This window comes from Microcebus murinus, chromosome 2, assembly GCF_040939455.1.
Source record: "Microcebus murinus isolate Inina chromosome 2, M.murinus_Inina_mat1.0, whole genome shotgun sequence".
NCBI lineage: Eukaryota > Metazoa > Chordata > Mammalia > Primates > Cheirogaleidae > Microcebus > Microcebus murinus.
In genome coordinates, this window is record NC_134105.1 from 24,104,454 (window position 1) to 24,119,616 (window position 15,163).

Sequence of the window (15,163 nt, forward strand, 5' to 3'; positions counted from 1 at the left end):
AATGCAAATAGTCTCATGTGCTAATGGCTACTATATTGGACATCACAGCTCTAGGCCACTGGTCAGGAAACTTTTTCAGTAAAGGGCCAGAGAGTAAATATTTCACAGGCTTTGCATATGGCGTCTGTCACAATCGCTCAGCTCTGCAGCTGTAGTGTGTGCAAGACGGACAGCATGTAAACAAATGGGCGTTCCAATCAAAATTTATTTACAAAAGCAAGCTGCTGGCTGGCTAGATTTGGCCAGGGGGCCTGAGTGTGCTAACCCCTCCTGTATACACTCCCTAGAAAAAAATACATATATCCTCAGGTTTTTTGTCTCTAATTTTAAAGAGTTTGCAGATCTCCTGAAGCCCTGCTGTAGACCCTAAATTCCAGGCTAGAACCTTGTTTTCAAAGGGCTCTGTGAATGTACCCACAGATCCTCTCTGCCTAACGGAGAAGTGCTTGTCTCCCTGGCAGGGAGGTGTGGCCAGGGATCCATGGGGACACGTTTTTTCCTTAAGATTCATGGAAGTCCAGCCCTTGCACAGAGATCCACAAGGATTGCTGAATGAGGGCCCAGGTTCCCCATGCGTCTGTCACTCCCAGCATCTCTGTAGGCACCTCTTCTGAGTCACTGACTCAGACCCCCTCTCCTCTGCCCTGCTCCCAAATACAGTCAGTCTCCCTAAGACCAAAATATTGTGGAAGGAGCTCATGGCCAGAGGGACTTAGGAAGCTTCTGAAGAGGCCTGTCTTAGTAATGAGCTTGTAGCCAGCTCAACCTTGGAGAGAATTAGTTTGGAATTAGGACCAGGGCAAAGGTACAGCCCGGATGACCAAAATTGCAGACTTGATATTGGGAGGAACTGATGGTTTTTAAAAATGAAATTGGGCTATCTCAGAGTCCTCACATTAAAGACAGGTAGGTCTTGGTCAGGAGCCCTCAGTTAAAGCAGAATTATGTCAGAAGCCCTCAGTTAAAGCCATGTGGAATTGTCTTGGAAATCTTTAGTTGAAAATAACAGAGGCCTTCCCAGGAGCCCTCAATTCCTCAGGTTGAAGCATCAGAGTGGCCCCCGTGCCCCTGCCACCAGGGGTGGCTTTAGCCAAGGAGGTAGGACTTGCCCTCTTTATGTGGTGTACTGCTGGCCAAGACAAAGGCAGTATCTATTTCTATATCACTACAGCTTCATTCAAGAAAGCATCACTTATTCCCTAAGCTTTTAAACAAAGGCAAAGGAAAAAAAGCTTTCGAATAACTGGCACGCGTTACTAGGGTGTTATGTCATTATTGTTATTAATTATCATTAACAGTCTTAAAATATGCCTATTAATGATCTCAACACAAAATAGCAGTGCAGGTCTTCGCCAAGAGTGGCATAATTACCTATTAATGAGATGTAAATTTCCCAGGGAAATGACAGAGATCACAAGTACCACCTTCTGAACTAACATAATAAAGTTAATAATAATAACAGTGTATAATCTGAAGATATTAGTGTTAATTTGAATTCTAACACCATATTTAAACAGACGGAGAGAAGTGCAAATTATTTGCATAGCTCAAACCAAAAAGAAAAAAAACCCTAATCCATGCTATTAAGGAAAAATCGATTGTTCTCTGGATGATATAAAACTAACTCTTTGCGGTCATTATATTGAGCTTTCAGCTGCTAGTTTTATTTCTTTTACTTAGGCTTTATATCTCTTTTACTTTCAGAAACAACCTCAGGTACCTTATATAATTAAGCCCAATACAAAACAGAATTAAAAAAATAAAAACACGGCAAAACCTAGTTAAAGGGAGCAGAGGAGTAGATGTCACCAGGCCCTCAGGATAAACTATTGCAGCTGAGCTCTGATTTCCATCCTCCGCTTCCTGGGAACACCAGAGGGGCGATTGAAGTAAGTGAGTTACTGGCTAACAACCAGCCTTGTTAGGACAGGCACGGCTCAGAGCCTGAAGAACTTTCCCTCCCCGCAGCTGGGGGAGGCCCAGCCCTGCCCGTTAGACATCACATCTGCTGTTGGGACATCACATCAAGGCTCCAGGGACACCTACCTTCATAGCTGGCGTGGAAGCCCTGGGCGCTGACCGCGTAGTCGCTGATGAGACGCAGAGAGAGGGTGGTGGCTGCGCTGACGATGGTGGCCGGCAGTTGAAAGCCCGTGAGCCTGAAAGACAATGAGGTGCCGTGAGTTTCCCACACGTCCGTTAAGCATTGATTGAGCACCTGCTGGATGCACAGTGCTGATCCAGTATATTTATCCAATATATTTATTGGATATAAATAATCCAATATATTTGGATTATTAATAATTAGATTATTAGATTAATAATTAGATTATTAGATTAATAATAATCTAATAATAATTAGATTATTATTAGTAAATATCCAATATATTTATTATATATAAAATAATGAAGCCATGCATATTAGAAGGAAACAAACTTGAAAAAAAAACGACCTTATGCTGGGGAGGAATACAAAAGAGGCCTGACTTGAGATGCATGGAGGGTGTTCAAGGACAAAAATTATTCTCAGCAGAGGTGATGAAAAGCAGCAGTCTGGCCCTGAAACATGAGGGTGTGACTCCCCTAAAGCCATGGCCTAATCCCCTAGCCTCTTCTGTGTCTCCTGGTTCAGTTTCTCCTCTTCCAGTTGTTTCTTCTCCTGTCTGCTGTCTTTCAGGCTGAGGTTCCATTAGCCTCCCCGCGAGTTTACAGCTAATAATCGCCAGTGGACAATATTTATTCACATATGGAGGAAAACATGGCCAACTCTAAGTAGCAGGATGTGCGGATGCTTCTCATCATAGACTTTATTCTTTTAAAGTAATGTCTACTGCTTTTATAGAAATAAGTGCTTATTAGTTTAAAAAGGAAAACATAAAAATGAAAGCCCAACATGATCTAGAAATAATCATTCTTGACAGCTGACATGCAAAGAGATGGAAGGATCAATAGATGGAATCATAGTCAACAAAATAATTTCATACAAATGGGATCACGCTGTGCATGCCTTTGAAATTAAAATGTTTAAATTTTCTTTCTGGAATTTAAGTGAGGAGAAGGAAACAGGGTTTTGAAAATAAAGGAATACTTGAGCCTGAGATAGTATGTTTTTTAGCACAAGAGGGTCATTTTTAGAGATTCCTTTAAAGTTAAAAAGATGCCACTGAACACTTCAGAATACATTTAGGAATTACTTTGTCTGCTGTGGGGAGTCCATGTCTGGTGGCCCCCACAGGAGAGCTGAGGGTGCGCACAGGTGGGAGTGAGGTGGCCAGTCTCCTGCCCACCTCTGTCCTTAACCCCCTTCTCTTAGGCTCAGCCTGCCTCCCTCCCCCCATCAGGGATCTGGGATGGAATTCGAGGCTTACTTCTACTCTCCCATTTTCAGATAGTTTGGAATATCTGTGGTGCTCCTGGATCCCACTCTATACCTTCCATTGCTATCTAATATCTCGATGCCCAAGATATCCCTGAAGAGCATGAGTATTGGGATCAGACAAGTTAAACCAGACATTTGTTAATACCTGCTGTGAAAAGTCTTGTGCTAAATGAACCTCTTGCCCTTCCCACCATCCTAATCTTGGAGGATTCATGTTAACTCAGAATAAACTAAAGAAAAAGAAAAAAAAAGAAAAAAGAAAAAGAGAAGAAAAAAATGATCAAATTGTGAAGTGGGTAACCACATAAGCTTCAAGGTCATCTTCTTTTCAAGTATGAATATATCCAGCCAAAGCTCCCTACCTCACCCCATCTTCATATTCTTTTTCTCTCTTTCTCATGGGTCAAAAAATTATATATAAAATAATGAAGCTATGCATATTAGAAGGAAACAAACTTGAAAAAAAAAACCGACCTTATGCTGGAGAAGGCCTTTCTAAGCAAGACTTGTAGAGAACTCCTTTTGCTTCTACCTTCCCATCAGTCTTCCAGGGAGCTGCCCACTGCTTGGGGTTCTGACAGGTACCCCACCTGCCCGAGAGCCACAGAGCTGAGCAAATGATTATGCATGGCACACTATTTCTCATTTTTATGGACTGGCTCAAGGTGTGGGGGAGAGGGAAGAGGGCACACACACCCAAATAGGGTCATTCTGAGTCCTTCCATGGAATATGATATATAGACTCTGAAAGTCTTTTATTTTTGGATCTTAAATCATTAGAATAGAAGCTTGGGACTGCCGCAGACTTTTTATCAACACACGGAGACTATCTGCTTTAGAGAAAATGATATCACCACACAGATATACACAAAAGCTGAGCAACAGTAAGAGAAGAGAGGCAGAGAGCCCTGATGATATATTTTTCAGATCCTTAATCCAGCCATGCGGAGAAATCTATCTCTTCAATGCCCAGTTACATGAGCCAACATTCTTTCTTTCCTTTCTTTCTTTTTTTTTTTGTTTGTCTCAAGCTAGCTTGATTTGGGTTTCTATCTCTTGAAATTGATTGAGTACTGATGAATACAACATGAAACCCTAGAAGGCTCAAAGGAAAATATTGATGGATGTAACTACATAAAAATTAAGAGTATGTATGTGTGACAAAAGAAACCGTAAAAAGATAATGAGAAAAATGCAAACCGAAAGATTAGGTATAATATATGTGACAGGAAGACAGTCAGTATTTATAACTTGGAAGAGCACTTACGAATCAATAAGAAAACAATAAACAGCTAAAAGGAAAAGAGCAAATGGTATGAACAAACAAAAACAGAAAAAGGATCTACCTTATTAACATCAAAATATGAAAACTAAATCTACAAGATTCATTTGTCACCTAATGGATTGGCAAATAGCCAGAGTTGGCAAGGGTTAAGGAAAACAGATCCCGCAGTTATCAAAAGGATGATAAGGAAATACTACAAATTACACACTATACATTTGACAAAGTATTAATAAATGAAATGGCCTTGAAAGCACAAACTATACCATAACTTTCCCAATATGAAATAGATCATTTGAATAGCCCTATAACTATTAAGGAAATTGAATTAGTAATTTTAAAACTCCCCAAAAAGAAATATCCAGGCCTAGATGTTTTCACTAGAGAATACTACCAAACCTATAAAGAAGAATTAACACCAATTCTACTCTAAACAATTTCTCCAGGAAACAGAGGAGGAAAGAACACTTGTAAACTCATGAGGGAAGGCCAGTATTACCCTGATACCAAGCTAGAGACAGTACGAATTTAAAAAACTAAAGATCAATATTTTACATGGATATAAACACAAAATCCTTAACAAAATATTAGTAAAGAGACTTTAGCAATATATAAAATAATTACACACCATGACCAAGTGGGGTTTATTCTAAGGATGCAAGGCTAAAAAACCAGTCAGTGTGACCCATCATAGTAACAGGCTAAAAATAGAAAAATCACACGGCCATATCAACTCATGCAAAAAAAAAAAAAAAAAGTCTCTGACAAAATTCAACACTCTTTATGATTAAAAAAAAAAAAAACTCAGAAAACTCAAAATCGAGGAGAACTTTCTCAACTTTATAAAGAATAGCTACAAAAATCCTATAGCTAACATGACACTTAATGGTGAAAGACTGAGTGTTTTTTTCCTAAGACTGAAAACAACACAAGGATCCAACAATCCAGTTAGGAAATCAGCAAAACACACGAAGAAACCTTTCACCAGAGAGGGTGTCTGGATGGCATATAAGCACATGAAAAGATGTTCAATGTTATTAGCCATTAGAGAAGTGCAAATTAAGACCATGATGAGATACTACTACATACCCATTAGAACAGCTAAAATAAGAATATTGTAGTGACAATACCAGATGCTGGTGACAGTGCAAAACAACTTGACCTCTCACACATCGCTGGTTGGAAGGTAAAAAGGTAAAAGTCACTCTGCAAAATAGTTTGGCAGTTTCTTTAAAAAAAAAGAAAAAGAAAAAACACACACACACTCTAATTATGCAACTCAACAATTGCACCCCTGTGCATTTAGCCCAGAGAAATGGAAACTCACATCCACACAAAACCCTATGCGTGACTGTCCACAACAACTTTATTTGTAGTAGCCCAAACTGGAGACAACCAAAATGTCCTAGTACAATAAACAAATGAGTATACAAACTTTGGCATATCCATACCACGAAATACTACTCAGCAAGAAAAAGGCATGAACTATTGATACATGAAACAACTTGGGTGGACGTCAAGGGCATTATGCTGAGTTAAAAAAAAAAAAGATTTTTTTAAAAAGCTAATCTCAAAAGATCATATGTCATAAGATGCCACATGATTCTATTTCTATGACATTCTTGAAATGACAAAATTAAAGAGATGCCAGGGGATAGGGATGGGGACAGGAAAGGAAGTGAGTATGACCATAAAGGAGTGTCATGAGAGAGATCTTGGTGGGGATGGAAAGGTCCTGTGTCTTGATGGTGGTGATGGTTCTGTGAATCTGCGCATGTGAGAAAATGACATAGAAGTACACACACATTGCACTGACATCAGTTTCCGGGTTTTAATATCGTATTATAGTTACATAATATGTAAGGCCTAGGGGAAATGGGTGAAGGCCACATGGGACCCCTCCTAGGAATCTATTATTATTTCAAAATGAAAAGTTTTAAAAAATGTATGTATATATACATATATATATATGGTTCATATTACATTTCTATTGGACAGCACCCCAGTCCTGCACTAGATCTAACTTAACCTCAGTCTGTCTGGACAGGGCTTGGAGCTCCCACTTGGTCCTTGCCAGGCCCCTCACTTCAGCTGCCTCCTGTCTGTTCCACCCTACAAATTGCTCCCTCCCCACCCCCACCCACGCACTGGCTGGGACCTTGCTGGAAGTGGACTGACCACCACACCTGCAGCCCAGGCCACAGGGCCACCACTAGCCTGTCCCTTGGCCTCCTGTTGATTTGCACATGCATCAGATACCCCTTCCCCCACCAAATATTCACATTAGATTGTTGCCAGCCCATTGGATTGAATTAAAATAACAAATTGTCCCCAAGGAGGTCAGACCTATATTTGGTCCCCCAGGCCCCACCCCAGCAGGCTCTGGTTTCCTCTGCCTTCAAGTGGGCCCGATTCAGAGCAGCTGCAACGCATCTCTCACCCACGTCTGCCAGAATCATTCCGCCCTTCCCAGACTCTGCCCGGGGACCTTCAACCACAAAGAGCCTCCTGGCAGAATCTCCAACCTCTCCAGGGCTTCTCCCAGGAAGTCCCCTTGAGAATGGCATTCCTCCCACTACGTAGACATTGTGGATTTTAATCCCCAAGTTAGTTCTGGGATATTTTTGCACTGCCATTAAAGATTCCTAGACCCTACTTGCTTGCTGCTATATTGACACAAGCTGCGAATAGCTAATGTACACTGTCAACAAACAATTACAGTTTTATCGCTTGCAATATATGGAATTGCAGCTTACTAGGCATTTTCTCTCATCAGATATTTACCACTGCTCTGCTATTTATCCCAGGGTTGGTAGATGGATGGTTTCTAGCATGGAGGATTCCTCAAAGGCGCCAAAGCCGGGGGAGGGGAAGTGAAAGCTTGAATCTCCCCAGCTGGACGCTTGAATCATCATCTCGCCCCCTCCCCCACCCACTCATCATCTTCGAGATCGATTTTAGACGAGCTGACGACCCTGCAGTCGGGAGGACCTATTGCGCTGCCTGTCGAATGGGCCAATAAAACTTTCAGATTTTCCCATCTTTTATCTGACAAGTTTAAATACCATATTGAAAGGAGGGAGGTACCCTTCCATAGTGAGAGCCAGACTTAGTAGGGAAAAAAGGTAAAAATGATGGTGAGGAAGGAGAGAGGCCCCCCGCTGCTATTGGCTACCCTCCTTGCTGGCTCTAAAACGCACAGAGAACAGCAATCTGTAAACAGGTGGCGCAGCCATACTTGTAAAATAAAACTCATCCTCTGCTTTGTCAAGACGTACCCTCTTTCTCACTTCCGCAAGCACCTTGTCTTTGCTTTTCCTCCCCGCCCAGAGATACCCCGAGTCTTGAACACTGGTGATGCCCACAGCCCCAGACTCCTCACTCTCAGTTCAAAATCTATCCGTGGCTTTTCACTGTTCTGAGGATCAAGACCAGAATCCCTAACGAGGTCCCCAAAGCCTGTAGGGCTTGGCCTTGCCAGACTCCCCGCTCTGGCTCCTGCCCCTCCAGTCTTCTTTGGTCAAGGGCATCCCAAGGGCGGGGGCCGTGGTCAGCCCAGAGTGCAGGCAATAAGGGGGTGTGTTTCCTGTTGAGAGTTTGAAAACGGTAATAAAAATGACTTTAAAAGTCCCCTTCTTATCACCATGCGTCCACACTCCCATGTCAGTGATGAAATACTCCTCCCCGAGTTTCTCCCCGCCCCCCTCCTTAGTATACAGCTGGCTTCGGTTCTTTTAATTTGCCGTAAGCCCATCCTCAGGGTCCTTACGCACGCTGTTTCCGTTTTAGAACGCTTCCTGACTCTTAGGGGTTGTCTAATTAACTCCTTCTCATCATTCAAATCTTATCTCAAATGTCTCAACATCACTTCTGGAAAAATGGGTTCCTGTCTCCCCAGACTAGTCTATTCCATACTCTCACAGGTCCCCGTGGAAGTCACCGGTATTCGTCACCACGCGTTTTCAACTTTCCTTCTGGGCACAGGGTGGAACAGCACCTCCCAGCCCTCTGAAGTCAGGCCTGGCCAAGGCAGCCTGGGCAGCGAGTGGGGGCGGCAGCGGGCTTTGTCTCGGAGGGAGCCTGGAGCAGCCTGCGCTGCGAAACCATTCCCTTCCCCTCCCCCGGGGTAGTGCCGCTGGGCTTCTGTCTGCTGCTGTCTCTGAGCGGCTTCACCAAGCTGAGAGCCCCTCAAACCCTTCTGAACATGCAGTCTGAGCAAGACAGAAGCTTTTGGTGGGTTCAGCCATTTCAATCAGAGAGTTTGTTATCACAGTGTTTTCAAATGTAGGTTTTATTGTGAGTATCCAGCTCCGCCAAGGCCAACAGATCGGAAGTTCCCCACTGGAAAGGCAATCTGTTCCAGTTCCCAAAAGAAGGGGACGCACCTCGCCGTGCAGGGTCACGGGCACCTGCAAAGCACCAGGGTGTGTCAGGAGGCAGAAGGAGCAGGGACCGTGAGCAAGAGCCTGTATTACGGTTTCCTGAGAAGGAATGGGCGGGGCGGGACGCAGCTGAACAGGACTCGCTTGAATAATTTCAGAGGGCTCCAGGGTGTATGGATCACCCTGGGTGCTTTGATACCCAGCCCTGAGGTAGTTCGCAGAGGGGGACAGTGGGTCAACAGTGATCCTCAGTAAAGGGGGTGGCTGGGCTCTACCCAACTGGGGCAGCTGGGTTTGCATATGAAAGGCCCACTGCTGGGAGAGCTGTCAACAAGGTCCAAGATGTCAAAGCATCAGAAAATACAAAAATTAAAAAAAAAAAAAACTTGATTAATACACACAGCATAATCTGCCCTTCCCTGACTGGTATCCTGTTTCTTTTCTTCCCCAGCATGAACCACAGTTCCTAATGAAATGCTTAGTGAGGTCAATAGTTTTCATTAAGGTCTCCCTGTCCAGCCTGGGAGCCCTGGCAGGGCTTGGTTTGCTCCCCTGCACATGTATTTGTGAATGAATGACTGTATTTGTGAATGAATACGTGGCACTTCCAGGGGCCACTGATGCTGGCAGTGTGGACCACAGGAGGAAGACACATCCGGACATGGGCTCAGTAACACTTGCTGACTTGGCGATCCCCCTACATACTCATGAAATGAGGTGAGATAAAAGGAAAAAGCAGACTGATTTGAACATCTCCTCCTCCTCCCAACCACCCCAGGAAAAAGAGGGCCTTTTAAAGGGGATATGGATAAGAGGGGACAGAGGAAAAAGCTTGGAGCGTAGAGAGGGGGCAGTAAGCTCAGGTGAGAAGGTCCAAATGGCCAATACCAGGACCAGCTCAGGTGCAGTTAGAGCAATGGAAACTTCTCCCCTTCATGGGGGCTGGGGAAGGTGGCAGAACCTTAGGGGGGATTGCTACATGGGGCACCCAGGGAGACTAGACTGTACACACAGGGACTCCCATTCTAAGCAGGGGGACTTGATCTCCCCTACCCAAGTCTGGCACAGGTACAACTGAGCTGCTCACCTTCAATATCACTGAGGCCTTGAGCACAGCAGTGCCCAGTGTGGGCCAAGACCAGAGGATCTTCTTGGAATGTGGGGTCTTTGTAAGACCTTGCTTGGGGGAACCCCAACAAGGGTAAGATTCCTTACCTTTGTGCATGGGGGCTCAAGGTCAAACTTTTAAAAAATGCATTGATGTGACATTTCTTCCACTGAAGTGTTTGCACATTCCCACTCATGGAAGTAAAAGCTAGTTTTCTTACTCTAGGAGACAGTATCCACGTCTGTGAATTTCAGGGCTCTACGCTGACCAACCACCCACTTCCACAGGCTGGAGCCTCTTGGCTTTGAAGCACCAGGCTTGGGGCAAGGAGACCCTGAAGGAACCCTGTGGGATGAGGGGCAGGTGAATAAAGGTGAATATTCCAAACATATAGTCTGGAGTAAAACAGAATTGAAGAGGGGGAGAACAAGAGCTGTCTTGAAATCCCTGAAGGCCATGCTTGACACACCAATGTCCTCATGAAATGCTTGGCAATGAACCAGGACCACAGGGCAGAGGACCCAGGGAGACACCCTTGGGCTCCACATCCAGAAGAGCATCGGCACTGACACCTGCCAAAGGTATGAATGCTCTGCCTCTTAAGTTCAATTCAATTTTAATCCCTCCACTCCAATATTTATTGAGTGTCAGCATGTCTCAGATGCTCACCCTCAGAGGTGGGTGGGAACATACCAGTGTGAGCTTTGGGCCAAGCTCACTAGGACATGGCTTTGCTTGCTTCTACCAGTCAGAGAACCTATGAGAAAGATCATCACAAGAGTCTGATCTCAATGGACTCCAATCTGGAACCCTGGAGTCCATCAATACGTCAGGGTGGCCCCATTACTGGGGTGTATGTAAATCTTGATTCCTGCTTGGTAGAGAAACACAGGAGGGAGGGAGAGACTGAAGAGTAAGGCTTTGTCCACATGTCTTCCAGACACCAGGTGGCCCTTTGAGGATAGGGGCAGAGCCCTGAGTAGTCTCTGCAATCAATGTTGTTGGGGCTGGTGCCCTTGGCTCAAAGGAAACCAGAGATCTGAGGCAGCTCCAAGGACATAACGACTGGGAGTGAGGGACTGCCCATCGGGAGGCAAGGCCCCAAACTTTGCCCTTGTCCTACCTGGATTGCCTTTTCCTCTGCCTCAATTCATCTCTCTCTCCTCCACCCATACTGGCTTCATTGCCCTTGAATGTGCCACTTTTCCACCCACCTCAGGGCCTTTGCATATACTGCCCCTAGGGCCACCTGTAGCCACCCAGGCTGCCTCGGCTGTAGCTACCACTAGGTAGGTACAGGGCTCAGGGCTCAGTTTGAATGTCACTTCCTCTGGGAAAGGGTTTAGAGAGTAGAGAAAGGAGTACTTCTACTCCATAACATTCATCCCAATCATCATGAATCGATTTTCTCATCGAATTGTTATATATGTGTCTTTCTGTCTTGGTGGTAAGTCCCTTAAAGGCAAGGACTCTATTTAACTTATTCACTGCATCACTGGTGCGTAGCGCGTGTTAGACGCAATATAGGGTGAATACGTGAAGGTTTTACCATGAGACAGTGGGAAAGAAAGCCCTGACTGCTTCCAAGGTCGGCCCTGGCTGACATCGGGGAACTCGGGATTTCAGGAAGGTTCCCACCGTTCCCAGGACTGGTAAGAGTGGTCTCAACTATTTGTATAAACATTATGGTTTACGCTGAACAGCTGTTTTCCTGGGAGTCCGGAATTTTGGTAAGTGCCAGGCAGAGGGTGCCTGGATAATCATGTCCCAGCAAAAACTCTGGGCACTTGGTCTCTGCTGAGCTTCTCTGGCTGGCAATATTTCACATATGTTGTCACAGTTCTTTGCTGCGTGACTTCACGGGAAGAGGACGCCGGAAGCTTGTGCCTGGTTTCTCCCGGACCCCACCCCATGCACCTTTTCCCTTCGCTACTTTTGCTGTGTGTCCGTTCGTGGTAACAAATCTTAGCTGTGAGTACAGCTACGTGCTGAGTCCCACAAGTCCCCCTAACACGTCATTGAACCTGGAAGTGGTTGTGGGGACCCCCAACTCAGAGGGTGACAAATTAATACAAACCAGTCTTTTCTGGAAAGTACTAAAATTAGGTCATTCTTCAAGGCATTGTTCTAGGGTGTTCCTTAGTTAAATAGAATTGGGAAATGTTGGGTTAAACAAAGGAAAGATTTCTCAGAAAAAAAAAAATAAAGTGCGTTTGAGAGCTTTTAATAATGAATAATAAAAAATGAGTAAATGTAAACCTCCAAGGCTAGAATAGATTACATAGTAGGTCCCAAACCCATTTGACTATAAACTTTTATTCTTAGGGCATCCTGTGGGCTGGGGTTCTGTGGGACCCTCTCTGGGAAATGATGTGGCCAGAAAAGGCAGGCCATTTAGCTAAGGTTATTGCTACACAGGCTGTGAGGCTGCTGCCACTGCCTGTCTTGGAAGTCCTTAAACCCAGAGTGACCAAAAGTCTCCCGGAGATGGTTCTGTGCTGCCCCAGTCTCTGGAGATGCTTGTAATAAGCCCCATTTCTGAGGGTGATCCATGCACGTGTCTTCTTTGCAATCTTAAAGGGCCCAACTAATATAGAATTATCCAAGAAAAAACAGTAATATAGTAAATTGGGCCTTTATTAAATGGTTCGCATTTAAGGCTCTTAGCATGTCAAACAGCAATATGAAAAAAGACATGTCAATTGACCTTGGGAATAAAAGAGTAAGTGTAAGCAACATTTGTCACACTGACAGGCTTGGCAAATAGTGTTTTGATTTGCCAGCAGCCCTACTCCAGACAGCAGCCACAAGTTAGATACATAAACCATTAAGCTAAAAACAGAACTATCATTACAGGCATCATCTAGTAATTTGCAGGTAATTGATGGACATTAGTCATAATCACGCACAATACACAGACACACACACACCCCTGCAAACACATGTTCTCTCTGCTAATGCCCACTTGCATTTCATCAAGAGCTTCTAAAACTGGGAAATTTGGAAAAACCAGGCTTTCTGTGCCTTTCTGTATATATAATCATAGATCCTTTTGTTCTTGGAGAATCCTCTGGGCTGGGGTTCTGTGGAACCCTCTCTGAGAAACGATATGCCCAGAGAAGGCAGGTCACAGAGCTGACAATGTAGCTACATTGGCCATGAGACCACGGCCACACTCAGTCTTAGAAGTCCTGAAACCCAGAGTGACAGCCTGTGACAGTCTTGAGATCTGGGGATCCTTGTAGTAAGCCCCCTTTTCTGAGGGTGATTTTGCATTGGCCAGATATCTGCTGAGAAAACCCAACTTACATCCAAAGGATCTTCTCTAAAATGCCCCTGTCTATACAGAAAACATCTATTAGCATCTGCAAACTTCTGCTTTCAGCTGCATACAAACATCTATTTTTGGAGGCCAGGATACCTGTCCTAAGCACGGTTGGGCGGGAGCAGTGCTAGGCCTGCAAATTTCCATGGATAGTGCACTTTCTAGGATGTGTGCTGTCTTTAGAAGCAAGATCTGGAGTCATAGCAGACCCACCTGCTGAGGCCTAAAAATAGGGGAGAAGCACTGTACGTTCAGAATGCAAATCCTCTAAGCACACTCACTCTGTCAAAACCCAGGGGTGTTTCCTGTGGAACTGCAGCTTCTGGTTCTGCGGCAGGGAGCTCTCCTTATATGCCCTATCCCAACAGTTCCCAAACCATGTTCCGCAGAATACTACCCACCATGATGTGAGTAAATTCGCCTGGGAAAATAAATAATCTGGGGAAATGCTGCCTACGAAGTAGCACCGTGGTTCCCAGACTGCACCAAAGCGCTGCAATGAATTTTATAAGGATACTGTGGGATATTTTAAATTTTCAAAGGAAATGGTGGCACTCAATTTCTGCCGGACACACAACTATTAGCTCAAGCTAGCTCAGAGTTTCAACGTAAAGCTGTGTTCCATTAGATGCCATCGAATCTTTGCAAAGCTGAGCACTGGGTGGTTGGTGTGATATGAAGTAGGTGCCACCTGATTTCAGTGTGGAACAGGATGTGAGAGTGGTAACATCGTCCGATCTGATTTCAATGTTTGCGAATCTTTGCAAAGTCCAGCAAGTACACATATTCTATTAGTAGGCGGTTGTGATTATTTAAGGATGAAAGAAAAATATTTTTTCTTTCAATTTTTACGTGTTACCTCTTCAAACAGATACGATGATACTAGGGTATAAATACTTACTCAGTTCTGTGGACCTAATTACTTCATAAACGGAGCTGATAGGTATTTCTTTTACCCATGGAGCACCATGGAAAAATTAATGAGACACTAATGGCACCTAAGAAATTTGGGGAACCTTTGTGTATTGGTGTTTGAAAGGCTCTGAAAAGTCCTGAAAACTAGACAAAGCCGGTGGTGGGAGCCAGCACGCCCCGCACGTCTTTTCGGGATAGCACCCCCGTGAGTGGACTGACTGACTACGACGGTTAGGAAACTAGACAGATGTTACTCACGATTTGCTCTATCATCTGACAGGCTCACAGGAGACGAAAGGCTGACTTATTCCCACTGGTAGCATTTAACATTTTTTTTGTAAGTCATTCATTCAACAAATACTAATTGTGTGCCCTATTAAATGCTATGTACTATATGCTTGGTTCTGAGGATAGAAATTCATAAAACGTGGACTTGCTCTCAAGGGGTTCACTCTTAAAAGGAAGCATTTACACTAATTTATCCAGAAATCCAGCCTCTTCTCCTCGCCTTCATTACTGCCAGCCCAGACCGGGCTCCCTCCATCTCTGGCAGTAGCTGCAGTAGTTACCGCGATAACCTCCTAACTGGCCTCTCCACTTTCCCCCAGTCCCCCTCCAGACCGCCTTCAACAGAGCAGCCTGCACGATCACTGTAAGTCAGATCGTGTCACGTCTCTGCTCAGAACCCTTCCAAAGGCATCCCCCTTGATTTGGGATAAAAGCCAAAGTCTTCATCATGGACAAAAGGCCCTGGGAAATCCTCTAACCCACT

At 44.5% G+C, this 15,163-nt stretch overlaps 1 protein-coding gene across 3 annotated transcripts in view; it reads right to left on the reverse strand.

Annotated features, from left to right (window-relative positions):
• The window catches only part of CSMD2 (CUB and Sushi multiple domains 2), a 570,274-nt gene that overhangs the window by 459,456 nt on the left and 95,655 nt on the right, over positions 1-15,163 (reverse strand). For all 3 annotated transcript variants that reach the window (XM_075996375.1, XM_075996373.1, XM_075996374.1), the window contains exon 3: positions 2,047-2,159. In XM_075996375.1, the coding sequence (XP_075852490.1) occupies positions 2,047-2,159 (113 nt within the window). The remainder of the gene's footprint in view (positions 1-2,046; positions 2,160-15,163) is intronic.